Source organism: Sinocyclocheilus rhinocerous, unplaced genomic scaffold, assembly GCF_001515625.1.
Source record: "Sinocyclocheilus rhinocerous isolate Xijiao unplaced genomic scaffold, SAMN03320098_v1.1 scaffold512, whole genome shotgun sequence".
NCBI classification, from domain to species: domain Eukaryota; kingdom Metazoa; phylum Chordata; class Actinopteri; order Cypriniformes; family Cyprinidae; genus Sinocyclocheilus; species Sinocyclocheilus rhinocerous.
In genome coordinates, this window is record NW_015638979.1 from 509,336 (window position 1) to 532,005 (window position 22,670).

At 36.5% G+C, this 22,670-nt stretch overlaps 1 protein-coding gene across 1 annotated transcript in view; it reads left to right on the forward strand.

Moving 5' to 3' along the window:
* LOC107750749 (CUB and sushi domain-containing protein 1) overlaps window positions 1-22,670 on the forward strand; it is a 495,842-nt gene that overhangs the window by 295,197 nt on the left and 177,975 nt on the right. Inside the window, exons 4-7 of the mRNA XM_016566272.1 lie at window positions 1,771-1,965; window positions 4,518-4,725; window positions 17,419-17,531; window positions 19,807-19,884. Of these exons, the coding sequence (XP_016421758.1) occupies window positions 1,771-1,965; window positions 4,518-4,725; window positions 17,419-17,531; window positions 19,807-19,884 (594 nt within the window). The remainder of the gene's footprint in view (window positions 1-1,770; window positions 1,966-4,517; window positions 4,726-17,418; window positions 17,532-19,806; window positions 19,885-22,670) is intronic.

Below are 22,670 nucleotides of genomic sequence, written 5' to 3' on the forward strand. Positions count from 1 at the left end.
TTTGTACTGGACTGATCAAACAAACAACACTGGATTGGTATGTCTGTAAAGATGAATGCTGGCAGAGACATCTTTGCCTCCAAGCATTCAGATGAGTTCCCAAGGCTGACTGGCCTTCAGGAGAATTTTCTAGAATTTTCTTTAACATAGTTAGCAGATTTTTTAAAATGGGGACCCCAAATACAGATTCACTTACCACCCCCATATCTCCAATGTATGTGTCCTGCACATTATTGTAAAGTGTTACTGAATTTTCTTATTTCTTATCTTTGATTATATACAAGATATGAAGGTCTGTCACATGTATCCTCTGTTTTAGTTTAATTTTCATGGACTCTTAGGGTGCTTCTCAAATGGAAGGCTGCATATCTCGGCTGTCATGTCATCAATAATATAAGGATTTGTAATAGAAAGTATTTTTCCAAAAATAAGTTTTATTAGTATTTTGTCATGACGGTGAGGGCGAGAACATATTTGACGTATAGCAATGCACACTTACTAGATCATCTCATTCTAGCATTTAATACCGAGGAGAACTCTAGCCTACAAGCCTCAGAAGGACTGAACTAGGAAGGATGCAGCCCTCCGTTTGAGAAGCACCCTTAGTTTGTTTCTCTTCAGTTCCTGTTTCCTTTGTTCTCTTTTCCCGCCATAGTTAGTCACCATGGTTTTTTGTTAATTAGATCACACCTGTTTGTGTTCTATACATCATCTTGTGCATTTAAGTCCCTCAGTTTGTTTTTTTTCCCTTTGTGGCATTTATTGTTGTGTTGTACATGCTGTTTTCATGTGGCTTCTCATCAGTGGATTACCTGGTTCTGTTTTGTTAAATACATTTTTGTTACTTGAACCCTTTTTGGACTTTCTTCTTTGGACTAAAACATGACAATTTGTTTTTACTTTGGAAGCAAACTTTTAAGATTTTGAAATATTTTAACAGTTGCTTAAAATGTATTACATTTAGTGAGATTAATGCTTAAATCAAGTCAAAACATCTGCCAATGGATCAGAAAAATGAACTTAAAACAAAATAATTTATCTTATTCCTTTTGGTTGTTTAATTACTCACTACTTTTGTCTGTGTACGTCTATGCATGGGTGAATCCATCCTGTAGCTCTCTCTCTCTCTATATATAGATATATATACAGTATATATATAGTTTAATCAAAATTGATTTGGCCAAAATAAATAAAATAAAAGTTATTTGGAAGATTAATATTATCATCATTATTATCCATAATATTATTTTATCAAGTCAAGTTACAACAAAGAAAGTGAGAAAAAAGGAAATGGGCTCAATATTAATTTCAATCTGATTTTAAGCCATCTTCCTTATAACTTTTATTTTACTACAGAATTGGATGTTACTGAAAACAAAGTTGAAAAAAGTCTTGCTTCGGATTACTCGCTAAATTATTATTATTGTTTCACTCTTAAAATGTTTTGCACAGATTCTGTTTGAACAGTTGACACAGATGAACAGAGCACATTCATGTTGTGATTGTATTGTCAACGTGAAATACTTACCTTCAAACAGCATCATGATCACAGAAATGCACAACTTACGTGTGGGGGTTTCACCGCAGTCCCATGCACTAGTGCTGGGCCAGCTTCAGATGTGCATGCTTCATAGCGAAGACTCGCACTGAGACAGGCATCTCAAGAGCTTGGCTCAGTCTGTGTATGATGATGAAAAGAACAAACAGAATGAAAGGCACAGCGTGACGCAGAAACTTACTTCTAACCTGTTTTCCTGTCTTCTGTTCCAGTTCTGCCAAGTCACACCTGTGGAAATCCAGGGTTGATACCGAGAGGGATTATCCATGGGACCAGGTACAACGTCGGAGACAAGATCCGCTACAGTTGTGTGATGGGATACGTTTTGGAGGGGCATGCAGTGCTCACGTGCATAGTGAGCCCAGGAAGTGGTGCATCATGGGATTTCCCAGCACCATTTTGTAGAGGTAAGATGCTTTGTGCTTACATGGACAGACGGGTTAAAAAGCAGGGCTTCCACAGTCATGGAATACTGTGACTAGTGTTGTCACGGTACCAAAATTTCAGTATTCGGTACCAATACCAGTGTAAATCCACGGTTCTCGGTACCAATTTCGGTACCAAAGCAAAACACAAAAACATGCTAATTGAACAATGCACTATTTTTATTAATAAAGTTAAACAAAAATAAAATGTACAAAAAATCAATGGCATTCTTTATAGTTATTTAAAATTGTGTTTCAAGTTATCAAATTATTACTTTTTCGGGTACTCGGTACCACCGGTACTTAAGAAAACGTGGTACCGTAACTTTTTAATTGTTTTAGTACCGACTTGGTACCGAAGTACCGGGTCTTTTGACAACACTAACTGTGACTACTGTATGCTTGCAGTAGTACACTCTCAGCACTCTCAGAAAAAGGTACAAAACTGTTGCTTTACCCTTTAAAAGGCGCTAATATGTACTCTTTAGGTACTAATATGTGCTTTGAAATTATTTATCTTTAACTCAAGTTGTCACTGGGGCGGTACATTTTCAAATGTTACAAATATCTACCATTTAGGTACTAGTATGTACCTTTAATGTACCAATATGCACCCTTTATGGGTAAGTTTTGAAAACTTTTTGAAAACTTTTGAAAAGGTACCGCTCCAGTGACAACTTCTATACTTTTTTTTTTTTTCTGAGAGTGTACTGTATGCTCCAATGCATTGTGCTCAACTGGCCTTCCATTTCCAATTTAACAAATGAACCTGAAGTAATATTAACCATGATTTTATTCTTTTAAATCTTTTTTTTTTTGACATTGGTACACAACTTAAAGAATCAACCATCCGTTTTCCAAATCACTTATTCTAGGGTTACAGGGTGCTGGAGCCTATCCCAGTGTCTTGAAAAAAAAAAAAAAGTAAAATAAATACACTTTAAAACCTCACAAGTAAATATGACAACAACGTAGCATACTGCTGTTTAAAATGTTTACTGTGGAATAGTGCATACTGTTTCACATACTGATTTTGTGATTCTGATTTGGGACACTTCCATATGTGGTACTAAATCAGTTACTAGTTGGATGTTTTGCAATGCAAACTCAATCTGAACAGTCATATCGGAATTCATATGAGACATTCATCACAATTCTGCAAAGATGGGACTCACTCCAGATTTTACATACCGTTAATTATTTGATCACTCAATATGAAAGACATCTGTAGTGAGTGGAGGAAGAGAGTGAGGTGTAAGAATTATGGTGACAGCTTTAGACAAGCAAAACTTGAGGGGACACTAGAAAAGCTTATCTCTCTTTTTCATCATCCTCGCCTCGTCCTCCTTATCGCATGCGCATGAATTAACGGTCCGTGACACATGCGTAAACACTGATTTCAGTGGCCTCAGTGTTTAATTCTGTATGTCTATTGGGCATTCGGTTCAGTTCAGGACTGTGATCAGTTCAAACTTGAATCTGATATCGGCCATATTTAAAAAAAATAAATAAAATAAAATAATGATAATAATAATGTGAACAGCCAAACTAGCAAACAAACAAAATACTAAAGCTGTATCCGAGCACTGCAAAGTCTGTGGATGTCATCTTCTGGCCCTATAAATAATGCACTATTTAAGGGTATGGGGCCAATTTCAGATACAGTGATCGAATCATAAGTCAGCCGGAACAAAACAGAAAATGATCTGGCAATATGGGATCTAAAAATGTAAGTTACTCAACCTTTTGTTTGTTTTAATCTACTGTAAGGCAACAGTGTCACACAATTGTGCTTCAGCCTTGTCACTTCAATAACTTCTCCAAAACTGCCATGGCTAGTTCTAACATGATATTTTCAAATTAGTAACAAAGGCACATCTTTTTGAATTAGCAATGTCAGATCCTGGATACTTGGCGTAGGAAAGTAGTTACACACATAAGAGGGTATTTGTGACACTCCTTGGCTTTACATATTTACGTACTTATCTTTTGAACTGCTGTATAAAAGCAGGACTGCATAAAGGCTATAAATCATGGTTGTGAATACCTGATGCTTCATGCCCACGGCAAATCAGAACCACAGAATTGCAATACCAAAATTTTAGATGCTGCCCGTAATTTCACCATTCTTGATTCCAGTTTTGAAACTGCAGCAAAAAAAGCCACCTGCCATAAAGTTAAAACATTATTAAAGACAAGCAGTCTTTAAACAAATTACAAGCGATAGAAAAAAATAAATACAATAGTACAAATATATAAAGGAAATAAACAACTATCTTTTGCATCTTCTTCTACTTGGATGGTAGCCAGTATACTCTGCTTTTAGAGAACAGCAGTACTGATCCTGTGTCTTAAATGCTGCATCGGGAGGCAGTCCTTATATTCAAGCCCTGGATTTTTAATCCATTATTTATGAAGGACTACAAAAGTCATGGCATAGGAGCGCTGAAAATTAATGTTGATTTCTATATGGTGCAATTTGACTAATTTTACCTTTGCCTGATAATTTCTAACTTTTGTGCTATTTTGTCCAGCTGAAGGATCATGTGGTGGGACGTTAAGAGGAACAACAGGGACAATATCAAGTCCCCACTTTCCTTCAGAGTATGACAACAATGCTGACTGCACGTGGAGTATTCTGGCCGAGCCGGGAGACACCATTGCCCTAGTCTTCACAGACTTCCAGCTAGAAGATAGATATGACTTTCTAGAGATCAGTGGCACAGAAGCACCGTCAATATGGTGAGTGAACTGGCCTCTGTTACTGCTTCTACATTACAGCGCAAGGGATCACAGGATCCCGTTAATGGAAGTAGTGAGCGGAATGACTATTTTTGTTTCTGCATTCGGACAGGATTTGCTTTGTAAATGACATTTAAGCTACAGTTGTGATTTAGTACTGATTCTATATTATTACAATGGTGAGAGTGTTTATTGCATGGATGTGCGTTTACATCATATCATGTGCTCTCTGTGCAAGCCTCACAAACACTTCTTTTCTAGGATCTTGGAAAACAAAAGTTGTGGATAAAAAAAAAAAATTTAAGATTTTTTTTAGCACTATTCTTTTTTAGCACTAACAGTTTTGAAGCACAAGATGCTCTTTGGAACATTTAGAACAACTTTTCAGTCAGGCTATTTCGATACTATATTGATAGTAATTTATTGGTATAGATAGTACATTGGATTTTAAATAAAATAAGTTGCATAGTATTACATTAAAAAATGCTAAATATAATTTTCTCAAGTAGATTTGAGGACCCTGCTGTAGGCGTTATGGTGAGAATCATACTACTCTAAAGACAATTTTGAGTAATTTCTGGGATCGAACTCTCTCCTACTGATTTAATTTTATTTTTAATTAGCCGTATTGTTACATTACACAGAATGTTGTGGCATTCAATGAAGGTTCAAATAAATGAGGAAAAAAAATATACCCCAATCAGAGGCATTAAGTTCTGGACAGGATTCGATTTCTCAGAAGACAATGTAGGGTTTTTCAACTCAAAAAGGGAAATATTTATGACGAATTATAACTGGTTATGATTCATAATAAATATTTAGATTAGATCTTTGAATTAACTGTAGTTCGGACAGGGGTGTCCCTTGGGCAATGTTTGAAACCCCACATGAAGGTGCGAGTGGTGAAACTGTTTAGCATCTCTTTGAGAGTGGGGGGGAACCATTTGACATTTAGTACCCATATAAGTGTGACGTCTGGGACCAGGACTGTAATTTATATGCAAATGTCAAAAGCTAAAAGGGTCTTCTTAAACCATAAAACCCAAAGATCATGCGTGATTCTATGCAGACGCTACAACAAGTTGACTGAAAAACAGGACTTAATATGCCCTTTCATTTTTACAGAGACTGAAAGAAAGAAAAAAATACAAGCATGTTCAATTTGGAGGGGATTAGAGTAATAATTCACAAATGAAAATTCTTTATTTACTCGCCCTCGTATCAAACACAATAGCTGTTTTTCAAGACAAACAAAAAAAAGACATTAAAAAAGAAGAAGAAAAAAAGGGCTTTTTTCCCCATACACTGACAGTTCATGGGACTGACTAGCTTCAAGTCAAGTCAAGTCAAGTCAAGTCACCGTTATTTATATAGCGCTTTTAACAATACAGATTGTGTCAAAGCAACTGAACAGCATTAATTAGGAAAATAGTGTGTCAATAATGCAAAAATGACAATAGTAAACACTAATTCACATGTAATAGACTTCATGACACAAAAGACCGTAAAAGTAGTCTACATAACACATGCACATTTCAAGTATAGAGATGTCATATGATAGCTGTGTGTGTGAGGAACAGACTGAAATGTAGGTCTTTATTGACTGAAAACCTTTTACATTTCTATTTATTTATTTATTTATGTATTCATAACTTCAGAAGACTTGGAAAGTAGCACAGTGCAGTCTTATGGGCTACTTTTATGCTGGTTTTATGTTTTCATTTTAGGGTGAAGTATTCACTGAAAATAACAAATTACATCTATGAAACACAAATGTACCTAAACTCCATCTGGTGTAGGGCTTTTTCTGTCTTTCAGGTATTGATCTAGAATACCCTCAGATGGAAATGAGATACCATTGATCTCACTGATTATTCTGGGAACATATCACTTGCTCTGTGACTCTCCCCACAGCTGTCAACTTGATGATCGCCGCTCAATGCTTTAACACATTTCTCTTGTTTTCTCTCCTCACCTGTTTCTGTCTGCCTCCTTTCATCAGACACTTCTTCACTGTGTTTTCAAAGGTTTGCAATTGTGACCAAATTGTAAGTCCTAACCTAGTGAGAGATGACACAGAAGGCTCTGCCTGAACTCTATTAACTTCAAGCTCTGTGAATAAACATGTCCTCGCTCTTAACGTGTGGAGCATCGAGGCTGTGTAGTCACACAGGCACCCTCGCAAATAATTAGCTTTTCCGCTTCACCAAAACACAGGCTTGAAATTACACAAACTTGCTGTAAGAGAGCAATAACATTACTTCACTGGACTGGTGATGAAATAACAGCAGAAGCTATTTACACTGTATCAGAAAAGTAATATCAGAATGTTTATTCTTACCATAAACAGCAGTAGTATACTAATAACACATAGCATAGGAATTCCATGCTATATAATCCAGATGTGAATGGTAATGTTGAACTTTGTGGAGAACAAGGATTCTATATGATAAATGAAGCCTAAAGCATCCACCCTTAAGTCTCTGACATCCCAAGGTATGGCTGGAGTACCTGCTTTAATGGAAATCTTTTTTTTTTTTTTTTACCTATATCATCTAAGTGCACCAAGTTCATGGTTTTCTCAGATAATTTCAACTATACCGACAGGCATGGGTTACTGTCACCCAAGGAAAATTAACATTCTTTGGAGAACATGAACATTACTTAAACTAGGGCCAAATCTCACAAGAACCCTCCGGGCTGCCAAAAACATTTCAGCTACTGTATGTAAGAAGAAATATCATGCATGTTCGACCATTTCATGTAAGTTACACACTCAAACACACACTTACATACATGTCCCTTGTACTGCAGTGAACTGAGCTTGTAAAAAAAATGTTTAGTATAGGAGAAACTTAAACTTACAGACAGCAGACACTGCTGTGTTGTCGAGGTATTGATTTCCCTTTAAGTAATACATTTCCTGTCCAAGAGGATGTTTGAGAGCTTTACAATCATGTGACACAGGTGTGAAGACAATGTACTGAGTTATTCTAGCCTCACAGGCACAGCTATGGCCAAGTCTCTTCCATGACATTCAGAAGCGTTTTCAGTATTGATCCCATTTCAGTGGCATTAAAAAGAAACCCTGGCCAGTTTTTTTAATGGGATGAGCAGTATATTTTGACCGCAGAAATCTCGCTGCAAATTATTTTATTTTTTTTTTGAGATGCCAAATCAGTCAAAAAGACTCCAAAAGGGCAGTGAGTACTTATTCCCTGATCAATGTTTGGTCTGGAGCTGCTAAATATGATGGCCAACACTATGTGTGTTTATGTCATAGAGTCTTTGCAGTGTTCCAATTATTTGATTTGTTGCTGCATAGCCTGCATTTTATCCTTTATTTTATAATTATGACATTTTTAAAATATGTTTGTTAATAATTAGGCTTTATTGAAGTAGAAAAGGTTACCTACTTAGTTTCTATAGTTACCTTAGAATGTTTCTCCTTTAGGACTGTGATTCCTTCGTTCTGTTACATGTCTGGGAATCCTTTGGTTACCTGTTTGTGTAAAGTGGCTCTGGTTGAGACCAATTGCCTTCATTTTTTAGATGCTGCCCTCATTCTGATGGACATCCCTGCTTCCCACACTTCCCTGCTCCACCTGAGTGAGTGGAGCCAAGGACCTGAACGTGAAGATTGCAGTGTGGAGCTTGTGCTGGCAGAGGTCCTACATACACGACACTCTCCAGATCTAGTGTTAACGCCTGTGCAGTACACTTGAGACAATCTCCGACCTTGAATTGGAGTGCATGAAAAGGTTTTTGATGGATCAGGAGAAGGTTATGTGGCCATCTCTCTTGCAATGTCCGAGCTTGTTCCTTCCAAGCTGGCTTGTCGTTTCACACTTGTTCTCCAAAAGTTTCAGCCAAAGTTTCTTAAGCACATGGACAAAAACGATGCCGAAACCAAGCTCTTTAGAGAGCTGCATAGTGTGAAAGACAGATGTGTTCATCCAATGTGCTTAACAGTCCAATCATGTCAGCACATGGGAAATCTTCCCATGTAAACCAACTTCCAAGGTGGCCGCCTCACTTCAGTGGTGGTTGATCCTCCACGGTTCACCTGTAGGACCCGTTTGTTACATACAGAAACCCACAACCTTCTTGTGAAAGGCGTAATAGAGGTTGTTGCAAAAGGCAAGAGTCGAGCAAGAGTGACAATGTGTACATATTTAACAGTTGGGCACTAGTGATGGGAAGTTCGGATAATTTTACCGACTTGGACCTTTGAGTCTCGTTCAGCAAAATGAACGAATCTTTTTTCGAGTCGTTTCGTTAATTTTAGCAAAATAGAATTAAAATGTTGTGACGTGACAACATTGGATAGAGAAATTAGTTAAATTACAAGCTTCCTTACAAACGGGTGCATAGTTATTATTATTATTATCATCATTATTATAATTATTATTTACTCTTAGTTACGTAATGCATTTCTGGTCTCAAATTGTAGCTTTTTACTTAGTGAATTTCTGTAATTATGGTTCTTTTCCATAACACTGAATGTTGTAACAAAGGTAATAAAGAGTTGGTTATTATTATTAAGTCTCTTTCCGGCTCAGACTGCATAGGTTAAGCTTATGGGGCTGTCACGTGATGAACGAACGACTCGAAAAACCTGAAGACTCGAAACAGGTGAACTACTTGACCAATTCCAGTACAGAACCTATAGGATGTTGCGCATGTGCAACTGAACGAATCACTCCCCGAGATGACTCGTTCTTCCCGAGTCACATTAAAGATTCGTTCAAAATGAACGAATCGTTCAAGAACGACCCAACACTATTGGGCACATGCAGTCAGCTCTCCAGCTGTTCAGACATGCGCTGCATTGCTGCTTTTATCAGAAAGGCTGTGATGTGGCAGGTTTCCAGGAGGTCATCACAGATGCATCTAGCTTGGGCTTGCATGCTCAATCCAACGGCTGTCAAGTTTTTGGCTCTAGGATGGGTGCCAGACAAGCATGGCTAATCAATCACTTACAACTGCTCACGGTGTGTTTGCCTCTGAGAGTTTTTCACAGAGATTTGAAAAACTGCTATGTTGTCATTCAGTTAGACAAGACAGAGGTAGTTGAGTACGTAAATCATCAAGGGGGTCCGATCACGGCCGATGATGGCGATTCCTCCTTTGGAACAATCAATATTAGTTATGAGCAGTGCACGCGCCTGGCCATTTGAATTGTGGACTTACCAGGGGAATGAAGACACATTTTTCTGAGCAAGAGAATTAGTCCGCACTGACCATTGTAATCTCATCTTCCCAACGCCTGTTGTGAAGTGCTTGTGCAACCTCCCCGGTTCATGCTGTGGTATACTACCATAATATATGTCTATTTTTGGCATATTCTGCCCACAGAGGCTGGTTCATGCTACAGTAGAAATGTGGTGTTGTAGTCACTGTTTGTTCCACATAGCATCAGCTGCAATCGAAAGGGAACGTCTCTGGTTACGCATGTAACCTTAGTTCCCTTTCAGTCGGTCACTCTCGACGTCACGTCGGATGACCGACGAAATTGGGATCTCGCTTAGAGGGACCAGTCTACTTCGAGTGTAAACTAAACGAGCCAATGCACATTGACATGCGATTATATCCTCCAGCTGCTGCTGATCACAGCGTGAGTATAAGTAGGCAGCAGATGCAGCGCATATTCAGCTTTTCGCTGAGGAGCCGAGCGATCACATCGTATCAAACACACCAGATTCAGGTCATCAGCTCATTAGTAGAGACTCAAAGACCTGCAACTGGTATGTCAGAGAAAGGAGACATGCAAAATGTGCAGTGTTGTGGTGCCTCCAGGACCAGGGTTGGGAACCACTGGTATAAGGAATTAGACAATGTGCAGCTGGCCACATTACTGTGCTTGAACTTCAGAATGAGTGTATCGCTCTCCGTCCCTCATAGCGATTACTGGGAAAACAGCTCTATTTCTGCTGTTCCATAAGTACCACCTACTGTCAGAGAGTGAATGTACATTTTACATGTCCTGTCTGCCTTTTTTATATAATAATAATAATAATAATAATAAATAAATAAATACAACATGCATACATACATACATACACATAAAATAACTGCTTGATGGAAAATAAGCTAATTTGTATTCTAAAAATCAAATCAATTTGGATAATACAGTATCTGGAATTATTCACTGAGCAGATAAAATACTAATAATCCTTGATCAAGATTGCTGCAAAATACATTTTTAATGAGCTGAAAAGAATGCACGTCACACCTCTGTTCATCAATTTGCACTGGCTACCAATAGCTGCTCGCATAAAATTCAAGGCATTAATGTTTGCCTACAAAATCACCACTGGCTCTGCATCCCTTTACCTTAATTCACTACTTCAGACTTATGTGCCTTCTAGAAGTTTGTATTCTGCAAGTAAACGATGCATTATTGTGCCATCCCAAAGCGGCACAAAATCACTTGCACAGACTTTTACATTAACTGTTTCCTCCTGGTGGAATGACCTGCCCAACTCAATCCGAGCAGCTGAGTCCTTAGCCATCTTCAAGAAATGGCTAAAAACCATAGACTGTATAAAAACATGGACATAGTGTCCGTGACGTCACCCGTAGGTTTCTGAAGAGCGTTTTTGAAGCTCGAAGTGGGCGGAGCCGGCCGCCGCCATCTTGGCAGCACGTCACTCCCGGATAATCGAAAATGGGCAAAGAGGCAGGAGCTGGTTGCTGAAACCACGCCCACCAATCTCGACAGTGGGGACAGCAGCGGCAATCCACCTGTCACTCAAGTGGCCACGCCCTTAATTATGCAGAACTTTAAGGCTTAATATAATTTAAACGGATGAGTTATAAAAAAATCCACCCCCCTCACAGTTGTCATAAAGGGCAACCACTTTTTGTACCAGGTTGTAAACATATTTTTTTCTGCTGTAAACTTGGGCATTTTAACATGGGGGGTCTATGGGACTGACTCCCTTTTAAAGGGCAACCACTTTTTGTACCAGGTTGTAAACATATTTTTTTCTGCTGTAAATTTGGGCATTTTAACATGGGGAGTCTATGGGACTGACTCCCTTTTGCAGTCGATGAATTGCAGTTTTAGTCACTTCCGTGTTGGTTTCATGAGAGAGACCGGAAGGTTGCCGCTTGCTAAAAACACATCTCTTCCATCTTTATTTGACCCTCTAAATCTAGCACTCTCTATTCTAATTCTATTTTGTCTATTTGTTTTCTTTTTTTTAATATATATATAAAAAAAAAAAACACTGGACCCTCTGTCAATTGCACTCTTTATTCGTTTTCTAACTGCTTGTTTAAAAAAAGAAAACAAAAAGAAAACAAAACTAATATATATATATATGTATATATATAAACTTGCTATGTGTACTGCGTTGGGCTAACCAAGACTTGTCATGGCACTTGCATTTTATTGCTTTTTTGTTGGTTTTGATTGCTTCTATTGTCCTCATTTGTAAGTCACTTTGGATAAAAGTGTCTGCTAAATGATTAAATGTAATGTAAATTATCATTTTGGATCATCCCTTTTCTTAATAATTGTTTTAAGGCTGAAGTGAGATTTATCATTTCATAAAACGTTTAATGTGTATGCAAACAGCCCATAATGCTGCTAATTTTATCCATCTGTTGGTTTTAAATATTAAACTTGGTAAAATTATTTTGATGTGTGTATCAGTACTTTTTTCTAGCACATTTTAACAATAGTGTGATAATATTGATAACTTTCACTATAAACTTGATATGAAGTTTCCATACCATTTCATTGGCTTTTTTTTTGTTTTTTGGGGGGCTGAAACTGATGATTGGCTGATACTAGATTGTTGACTTGAAAGATGGCTTGTTGTGGAGAGTTGCAATGTTACTTTTTTAAAAGATTGGATTTTAACCCTAGGCTTAAAATCCCTGAGGTCCTATAGAGAACTCACTTTGAAGGGGGCACATGATTCAGGGATCTGAATGACAGACACTTTTGAGTGGGCAAGTAAGCAACTAACTAGCACCACTTAGCAATGCGTTTTGCTCTGAATTTGTAAGCAACTTTACACTTCAACCGATATGAAGAAAACACACAAAAATAAATTATTAATCACATTGATTTGTATGGCTCTTAATCGCCAATCAAACTTCATGACAGCCCTTTTATTAGCAACACAATTACATGTTTTTAAATCACTGAAGTTTTAAATAATAACAGTTTTGTCTTTTGGCTACGTTTGAGCAAATCAGGTGAGCTATTTAAAGATAATATTGCAGATAAATAGATTATGATGCACAAATCAATGTAAAGACATTTACAAAAAAAAAAAAAATCAAATAAGTAGAATGAGATCCATAAGTGTATAGTAAGTTAAGGTGCATTCTGGTGCATTTTTAGATCACTGCAAGCATTTGTGGATTTTGAAATGTTTATAGCATCTAAATGTATTCACAAATCCGCACTCAATATGCTGTCTACTCAAGCTAATCAGATAACAGCTACATTGGCTAATCATGGTCACAGTAGAATAGGAAATCAGTTTACTTTCCATTGCATCCAGTATCACTAACTATAATGTTTTTTTGTTTTGTTTTTGTTTGTTTTTTGTTTTTGCTTTTGATGCATCAAAGGATCAGAATTTGTGTATAATTTTTAGTTTATCGATTCACCGATACTTATAAAACCCCAACAGTTTTTTTTTTTTTTGCATTTGTGTATGTATGCCCTGATGAAAGAAATGTTACATTTCTTTTGTAAAAGGAAATACAAAAGAATTCTAGCAACAAAGCTGGAATACAATATAGTGGTGTGGACACTATTTTCTTTAGAAAACACTATTTCCTCATCTTTTTTTCTTAAAAAAAAAATAAAAAAACAGAAGGATTTTTAAAACTTTAATATGGTTCTAATTCTTGGTGGCTTTATGTTTTCTTTATACATATTATTCTACAATGAAAATAATCATTCATGACCATTCTCAGAACTTGATATGATCACAACAACAACAAAATTAACCAGCTGTCATCGGCATCAACATTAATACATTGACCAAAAACTAATCCATTGATACTGTTCAAATGCAATACACATTTTTTGATGCCAAACGTAAACCTCACTGATTTTTTGAAGGAATCAGGTTTGGGTTTTTGAAAGAACATGTAGTCGGAATCTGCAATTCAAAGGATTTTTTTTTTATTCCCTCCCCTCTGCCAGTGCTGCTCGTAATGTTGTCTGTGGACTTCATTTTCAGCAGTTATTGTCAGCAGTCATCAAAGTGGGCCTGCTCTCTTGACCTTTCTGACTCTGTTGCCAGAGCTTGAATAAATTTGGCTACAACTTGTGAATAAAATAAAGGCCATTCTCTTTGAAGACCTTAGATCTCTTCAGCTGCTCAACACAATCTTTATTTATGACTTTTCTAAACCCAGCATCATAATTTATCAGATTGTCATCAATATAATACATACATCAACAGCAACAACAAAAACACTACTACTACTACTTCTAAAGTAGTTAATATATAATGTGTATTGTAATATATGGAGTATAATAGACCAGTATAATATCATATTATTGTTGTTGCTACTGTTTTTTTTAAAGACATGGGCAGTTTTGCTAATTTTACAGTAAAAGCTACCAAACAAAAATTATTTCACCACATAATATTGAAGTTTACATGTAAATTATTTAATTCATAAATAAACAAACAAACAAACAAACAAATATCTATGCACAATGAAATAAATCAGTTTATTCTAGTTTGAACATTCATCTCATTGTTTTAATTTTAATTTTATTACTTTATTTATTTTTATTAGTGCTGTCAAAATTAGCGTTAACACAAGCGATTAATTTTTCCAGTTTAACGGAGTTAAAAATATTTAACGCATTTAACGAAGGGACGGTCGGGGCTAGGGTTGGCCACCCCACTCAACTGCTGCTTCTGTCTCTTTATTTCTTGAAAAGAATTGTGTTTATTTAGACACAGAATGTCTTTACGACAACGTCAAACGGGAGACTTTTCAGATGCATACTCCACTTCACCTCAGCGACAGGCGGTAGTCAAACGAGCGCAGAAACGGTACAGGTGATGAGGCAGCTTCAGTAGAACATCAGTAAACTGCGGTCAGATGAGATGTTGTTAAGCCATATGTCAATAAAAATGAATCTTCTTGTCCTGTCTGCTGTTATACTGTGCTCGTAGAATGCGCGCTTCAATTGCATGCACAAATACGGCGGCGCACTGTAGTCTGTGTCATTTCATATTAAAGCGTGAATGAAACTACGAGCATGCGTGTCAGATCCACGTCAGGTTCAGCAGCAGCAGCTCTTAAAGTAATAGCAGCCAAATAACCTAATAGCTCAGCTGCTGTGATTAATTAAAGAACAAAAGAAAAAAGACGAAATCAATAACTTGTGTAGCTTAGGATGTAAGGAAGAAACCTTATGTATAGTTCTACAGTATATTTAATTTTGAATTTAGTGTTTGATAACTTATTTGATAACTATTCAATTTCTGTATATTTCCTACTTGCTGAAGGGCACAGCTAAATATGACATTTATTATAATAGGTTTATCTGAGGATTGTTTTAATTTCACTTAAATTGGAAGTAGTTATTTTTCTTTAAGTCTAATGAATGTTAAAATTAATAGCTCTCAATTATACTGTTGAATGGCTAGTCAATGGTTAACTATTAGGGGGAAAAAAAGAACAGTTTCCTACAGAGATCAGTATTAGTATCAGTGATACTCGCCTTCAGTCATAAAAAAGATGCCATTAAACAAATATTAAAAATATACTGTCTTTATGTTGTTTCTACATTAATTTGAAGATTTAATGTGAAATCATTGCAATATAAAAGTATATTTAAAAAACTTTAATGTTAGGTGGGATTAATCGTGATTAATTTCAGGAAAAAAATGTGATTAATTATTTAAATTTTTTTATTTATATTTATATTTATTTATTTAGTTCGTTTTTTGTTAATCGACTGACAGCACAAATTTTTGCATTAGCTGTTTTCCTCCCAGTGTTTTAGCTTCTGTGTTATCTGCACAGGCCTCTTCAAGCAGTCTTATTTTGTCAGGGTTTCTTTTTTTTCTCTCCCTGTTGCCTGCCTCTTGTAAAGCACACTCATTTTGCTTTCTTACTCTTTTGCCTCCTCAGCTCAACCTGTTTTTCATGCACTGTTGAACTCCACTTTCTTGAAAAGAAATGAGGGCTTCACACAGCAGCGTGCGTCAATTGCAAGCCACTGCAGTTTTGTACCAGACATGGTTTACCTCACTTACTGCATTCAGCATCACCAAACACCCTGTCAGCTTAGTGTTTGGAACACAGGCCTGCCTCTTGTTTGTAATTAGCTCATTTTGTTGATTTTATTTCCCCCACAAAATTAATTGAGCTTTGGTAATAAATAAGTAAATAAATAAATAAAGGTGAATCTCACAAAAGCACCCCTGAATCAAAAGAAGGAAATCTAAATTATACTTTGCATACAAATTAAGCTGAAAATAAGCTTTGCTTTCTTTAAGAAATGTGACCCGGACATGTTCTCGACAGGTTTCATGAGATTCACTCACATTCATACTACACAGAGAATATATCAGACTCCTCTCAGATCTCAGTGCCAAAAACAAAATACTCTCCTCATCAAGGAGATGAAGCTCTGATTTGGGATGGAATATTAAATTATACGCTAATGACTGTGCTGTAGCTGCCATCATTAATGCTTGTTAAGGATATGAATGATTATTGTCAAGACTGTGTAGCTTTTGATTGGATTTAGTTACGTCTTTGATTTGTGACCATTTCTACTTCCTTTCGAATGTCGGATTTAATGTTTCAGATAAATATCCTCTGCAGTCGTTCCGTTTGAAGGTTTGGCAAGCACTGGGACCAGATAATCTGAAAAACAAAGATAAAAGATGAAGAAATTTCGCTCCAGGACTGTAGCTGTGCCCTAGTAGCGAATCACACTAGTGTTTCAAACCATTACCGTCATGGCTTCAAACTAACCCTTGCAGGATAATTCCTTAAAATGAACACACACAATAGGAAACATAAAGTTTACACACCTTGAGTTTCACGAGGTGAAGGAGAAGTTTTAATAGGAACCTTGGAATATGGAGGGGGGGGTATGAGAAGAAAAGAAAAAAAACGTATTTAGAAAAAGCAGCAGGTAAAGAACAGAAGGAATCCTAATGACATCAAAGCTTGTGTTGAGGAAAACAATGCAAGATTTTTTTTTTTTTTGCTCTCACAATGGAGTCAGTGTTATTAAATTTAAATTTTATTTTACCAGTGACTTCTCCAGGTGCTATTAACGTGAGATGGTGATCATCCATATGTCAAGATGCGTTTTAGAAAGAAGCACGTCTCACAAAAGAAGTTAGCGCTAAGTTATTCGCTATTCTCAGTTTAATTTAATCTTCAAATGGCCATTGTTGGGTGTCCCACAACTGTTGTTAATTAGTACTCCAACACAGTATAAAGTATATGTTTGTAAAATAAGATTAGGGAGTGGTTAAATAATTACAATTGAATTGTTTATGTGAATCTACTTCAATGTTCATTGAATCAAATGAAAGGTTTTTTGCAACCCATATGTGTGCAAAACTGTGTTCTTATTTATTTTATGTCATGTAATTTTGTAATGAAGCTGATCGTACAGTTGATTTTAATCGCCTTTTTGTTCAGTGAAATGAAAATCTTGTTTCTTTTCAGGCTGACTGGAATGAATTTGCCATCCCCTGTCATCAGTAGCAAGAATTGGCTGCGGCTTCACTTCACGTCTGACAGCAACCATCGGAGGAAAGGATTTAGTGCCCAGTATCAAGGTAAGGGGTCAGTGTGTGTAGGACATTGGAGGAGAGGAGCGCTCATTGGCAGATTTGGGACAGTTGGCAATGAAAGACAGCACATCCCTTGGCGTGTTCTTCTGTAGCTAAAAATGACATCTTGGCTTGTCTAAGTGACTCAATGAGCAGACACATTGCTGGAATGATGATTACAACATCCCACTGAACGCCCCCCACCCCCTACCCCCTGTTTATATTTGGGAAATCAGTCACGACAGTAGTGAGGGAATTCATGTTTCTAACGTGAATAACGCAAGATGAGGCGCTTCTAAATCATTTTCATGATATGCGTTTATGATCGTGTTTTCTATTTGCATAATAAGCGAGGGATGCTGTGAATCTCAGGGGAAGCTCAGGGGATTTGTTGAATTTGTTACATTTTAGAGTGTTGGCTATAAATGCACTTTCTTTTTATATGACAAAAATATATGCACAGTTGAAGTATTGCAATTAGTGTAGACTACAAATTATGTGCATGCTTACAATGGATTGAAAATGGCCACAGTCTTAGTGCATGAATAGGTAAGAATGGGGACGGTTGTAACACTGTCAGATTAACCACTTAGAAATAGCTACAGTGATTTACATCAATTTGGATTGAATCGTCAGATGAATGTAAATCCTCTGCTTAGCATATGGATGACCAACATCACACTTTAGCACACCTGAAGAAGCTATTGCAAAAATAATAAATAAATGATGGTGTATTTTCATATTAACTATTCACATCTACTTGATTTTATTAAAACAATATATACAGTATATATTTTAAAAATGCATTTATCCAGAATGCGCAGAATATGCATGAATCCAGAATGCGCAGAAAATGCAAAATGCTATTAATTATGAAAATAATTATACTTACTCAGTTTAAAAGTATGAACATGGTAAAATATGGGTAGCTGTGGAACAAGCAACATTCAAATATAAAAAAAATTGTATGAGATTCACACAAGGATTATATTAAATAGTTTTATATTAAAACTGTGTAATCCAAATGGATGGAAATTTTATTTGCAAATCAAATATATACATTTTAAATTTAGGCCTTTAATATTTAACACCATGTGTGTTTATACAGTGTTGGGATAAGTAATAGATTTAGGAAATGTTTGGTATAAAATTGCAATATTTATCTCCTACATTTTTGAATTCAGTTAAAAATGGAAACAAAATGCTATAGTGCATAACATTATTTCCTTTTCCCCCCAAAATCTGTGGCAGTTTGAGGGCATAGCAAGGGTGGCTTTTAAATACATTTAAAGGGGTTATTTCTCACAACAAATAATCGCCACATTTTGCCGCATTGCTTTATTGTGTCTATCATATTTATTAAAATACCTTGTTATTGTATTAAAGCCTACTGATGGGCAGTGTTGGGGAAAGTTACTTTTAAAAGTAATGCATTACAATATTGCGTTACTCCATAAAAAGTAACTAATTACTTTACTTAGTTACGTTTTATGGAAAGTAATGTGTTACGTCACTTTTGCGTTATTTTTTTAAATGTGGACAGGGCTTGCTTGTTTGATTTTAAAATAAAAAAGTTCTATTTTTGGCAAATATAAAAGCCTTTTCACACCAAAAGTGAAATGAATAAGCCTCAGGCTGAAGGGAAAGTAAATTTACGTCCGTACAGTAGAATGCAGAAAAAGATATTTCAACACACTACAGCAATAAAAAAAAGATACACAAATGTTTGTCTAGAGTAATTTTTGCTTATTAGTATGGTTGAACTGGCCACCTATTCTCTTGTAAATTAAAAAGTAATGCGTTACTTTACTAGTTACTTGAAAAAAAGTAATCTGATTACGTAACTCGCGTTACTTGTAATGCGTTACCCCCAACACTGCTGATGGGGCAGATGCCATACAGAGAGGAAATTATGCTAATAATTGGTATCCTACATGGCATAATTACAGGACTGAATTCAGAAATGCCTTGAAATCTAAATTGGCTCCAGATGATGCAAATATTGGTAGGTGTCCAATAATTGCATGCCACAATGATAGTTGTGTTTCAGATAACAAAGTGTGCACATCATTTGAGATCTGTCATACCTCTGCTAATTATAAAAAAACCTCTGCCCATCAGGACAGTCTTATTTTGATGGCCCATGCAAGACTGATTCATAGAGGATTGCTCATATTCAATGAGGTGTTGGCACTCTTGGGCACTTGACAGGCTTTGCTAACTGTATAAATGGATTGTGATTTCCACTTCCACACACTTCACCTTTACCCTCTCCCAACAGTGAAGAAGGCCATCGAGCTGAAATCCAGAGGGGTGAAAATGCTCCCGAGCAAGGATACAAGTCACAAAAATGCAGTCTGTAAGTACACTTCTAACACAGTCCCCCACTTAAATCTAAGCAAACATAAAACAAGAGAACACGTCAGTTCATCTAAGCAGAAACGACCTAATATGCTTCTTTCACTGCAGGCCATGAGGTCTAGACAAGATAAAATAATTGAGGTAAAATGTGTAAAGTTCTCACTGCTTTTTAGTATGTAAGTAGTGATTTAGCTCATGCGAGAGCATGGTATGAATTCTACCCAGGCTCATTTGAAATATGTGCCTCTACCTACATTTCTGCAAAACTGAAAAAAAAAAAAAAAAAGTACCTATATGTACGAATCACTGCAGTTTCCAGTTGAAATAACCACTAGAGTTTAAGTAAAACTCAGACAACTTGTATTCCTTTTTACAAAAAGTATGAATTAGAGGTCCAAAGTTTAGATTAAGAAAGCCTAATTTTCACACAATTACTTGCACAATATTATGTCATGACTTCAAAGCAATTTTAATATGCTGCGAGATTTGAAAACAGACACTTTTGAATGTTAGCGTCACATATACAGCTACATATATTTGGGTTTTCTAACACAGTAGGTTGGCTCTGTAGTTGGCGCAATATTCGGTAGTTACTTGGTTTTTGGAGCTCCTGTATGAATCCCGTGAAACTACGGTTCGACAAAACAGGTCAAAATCGCGTAGAAAGAAGTTAAAATAGCACGTATGCATGAGCGAATTCTTTCGTTAATACTATTGGGAATGTTTATGGTTGGGTTTGGTGTAGGGGGTATGTTAATTTCCAACACGATGTAGCTTTAAAGTTTTAGTGACACTCACTGGACATTTGAATTCTGAACTGCTTCGATACGTACCTGAAGCAACAGAATAAAAACACTGCAATACGTACCTTAACCAACATCATAAAAACGTGGCCACAGTCACATATTGAATGCACGTTTTAGTGCCACTCACTGGATATTTCACTTTGAAACCAAACCACTGTGAAATGTGCAGTAAGGTATGTAATATTGGTGTTGCCGAAATGTCACAACAAACATGAATTTTCATTGAGCCTGAGTTGCATGAATGTTGTATCATAGTCTTTGTCACAATAGAGTTTAATTTTGTTTGAAATTCAAAGGTAAAAAAGTGAATATTTTTTTAAATGTTTATTTAATGTTTTATTTATTTCATTTTTATTATATACTTTTTTTATTATGTTAATTGATACTTTTACACAAACCAGCAGATTATTCTAACTTCAAATTCTGTAGATGAGCCACAATCCAGTCTGTTATAAAATATGCAGTATCCACATACCTGATGACACATCTGCTAAATTATGTTATGTCACTTTGCATTTCACCACTTAACTAAGAACGTCTCGGTTACATATGGTAACCCTCGTTCCCTGAAGGAGGGAACGGAGACGTCACGTCGGATGACCGACGAATTGGGATCTCGCTTAGAGAGACCAATCTACTTCGAGTGTAAACTAAACGAGCCAATGCACTTTCCTCATCTTGGCTAGTTTGAGAAAGATCTTGCTCTGCATTTTTGCATTACCCTGCTACTTGTCACAGCATTTACATATTGTTGCTATTTTGTTGGTTTGATTGCTTCTATTGTCCTCATTGTAAGTCACTTTGGATAACAAATGGAATCACTATATGTGAATGCACATGTAAATGTACTCCACGTATAGCAAAATCTCTACTGGTTAAAATTTCTACCGTTGCGGGTCATGCCACCCTGCCCTAGCATAGACTTTATTACACGGTTCCATGGATTTTTTTTATTCTGATTGGTCAATCGCAGCATTACACTTTGTGATATGTTTGTATAGTAGTCCTAAACTCTGCAATTGTCCTGTTTCTTACATAATTGTGTTAGTTTCATATTGATTTAATAAAACTGTATGCAGGCACCACACCACAATTTTCAAAAGCCAACAGTTCAATTTTATTGGCTGAAGGAATGCTAATATGTCTATGCCTCTGATAATCTATACATTATTAATTTATAAACGCAGGATTAATGAAATAAAGCTGAACTGTTCCATTCTCTTCAGCACAACTGTATTCTTAGTCACTATTGTGGCCTTGCTTGTTTTCATTATGAGTTTAATAAAGATGCCCTTGATGATATTCTTAATAGGGTGGAGGAAGCTATGCAACGTTATGCTGTATGGATGATTTTGCCCGTTCTGCGCTTCGTTGAACAAGTTCCATGGCAATTAACATTACAAAAGCTGCTGACTCTGTGAAGTACACCACTTCATTTGAGCTTCTGTAAAATTTACACAGTGTGTGCATGATTACAATATCTTGTTTATGGACACTCAGTCAGTCATTACATGCAAGATGAGAGAGGTTGCCTAGGGTTTTCATGACAAACAGTGCAGTTCACCTACAGGAAATTAAGAGATTGCCATTTTACTGAAACAAACCACATAGTTTCACCACCCAAACATGCCAGTGTAACTTGTATAGTGCACAGTAAATGCATTTGTGCACATGCAGTTTTACTTTTACAGAGCCAGACTTTTGACTATCTGTATATAGGCCTACACACTTTGAAATGGTTAATTGACCACAGTTTGTGTTGTTGTTTTTTTTCCTTGTGTAACGATTCAGTCCACTGAAGGCGAGCGTAGTGAGAACCCAAGTGCAGTTTTATTCAAACAAGGTGAAATCCAAAATCCAAACATAATCCAAACAAGATACACAAACTTGACTTGACTTGACTTGACTTGACGAGGCATGAACAGACTTGACATGAACAGATTTGACGAGGCACAAACAGACTAGACTCACCGACAGC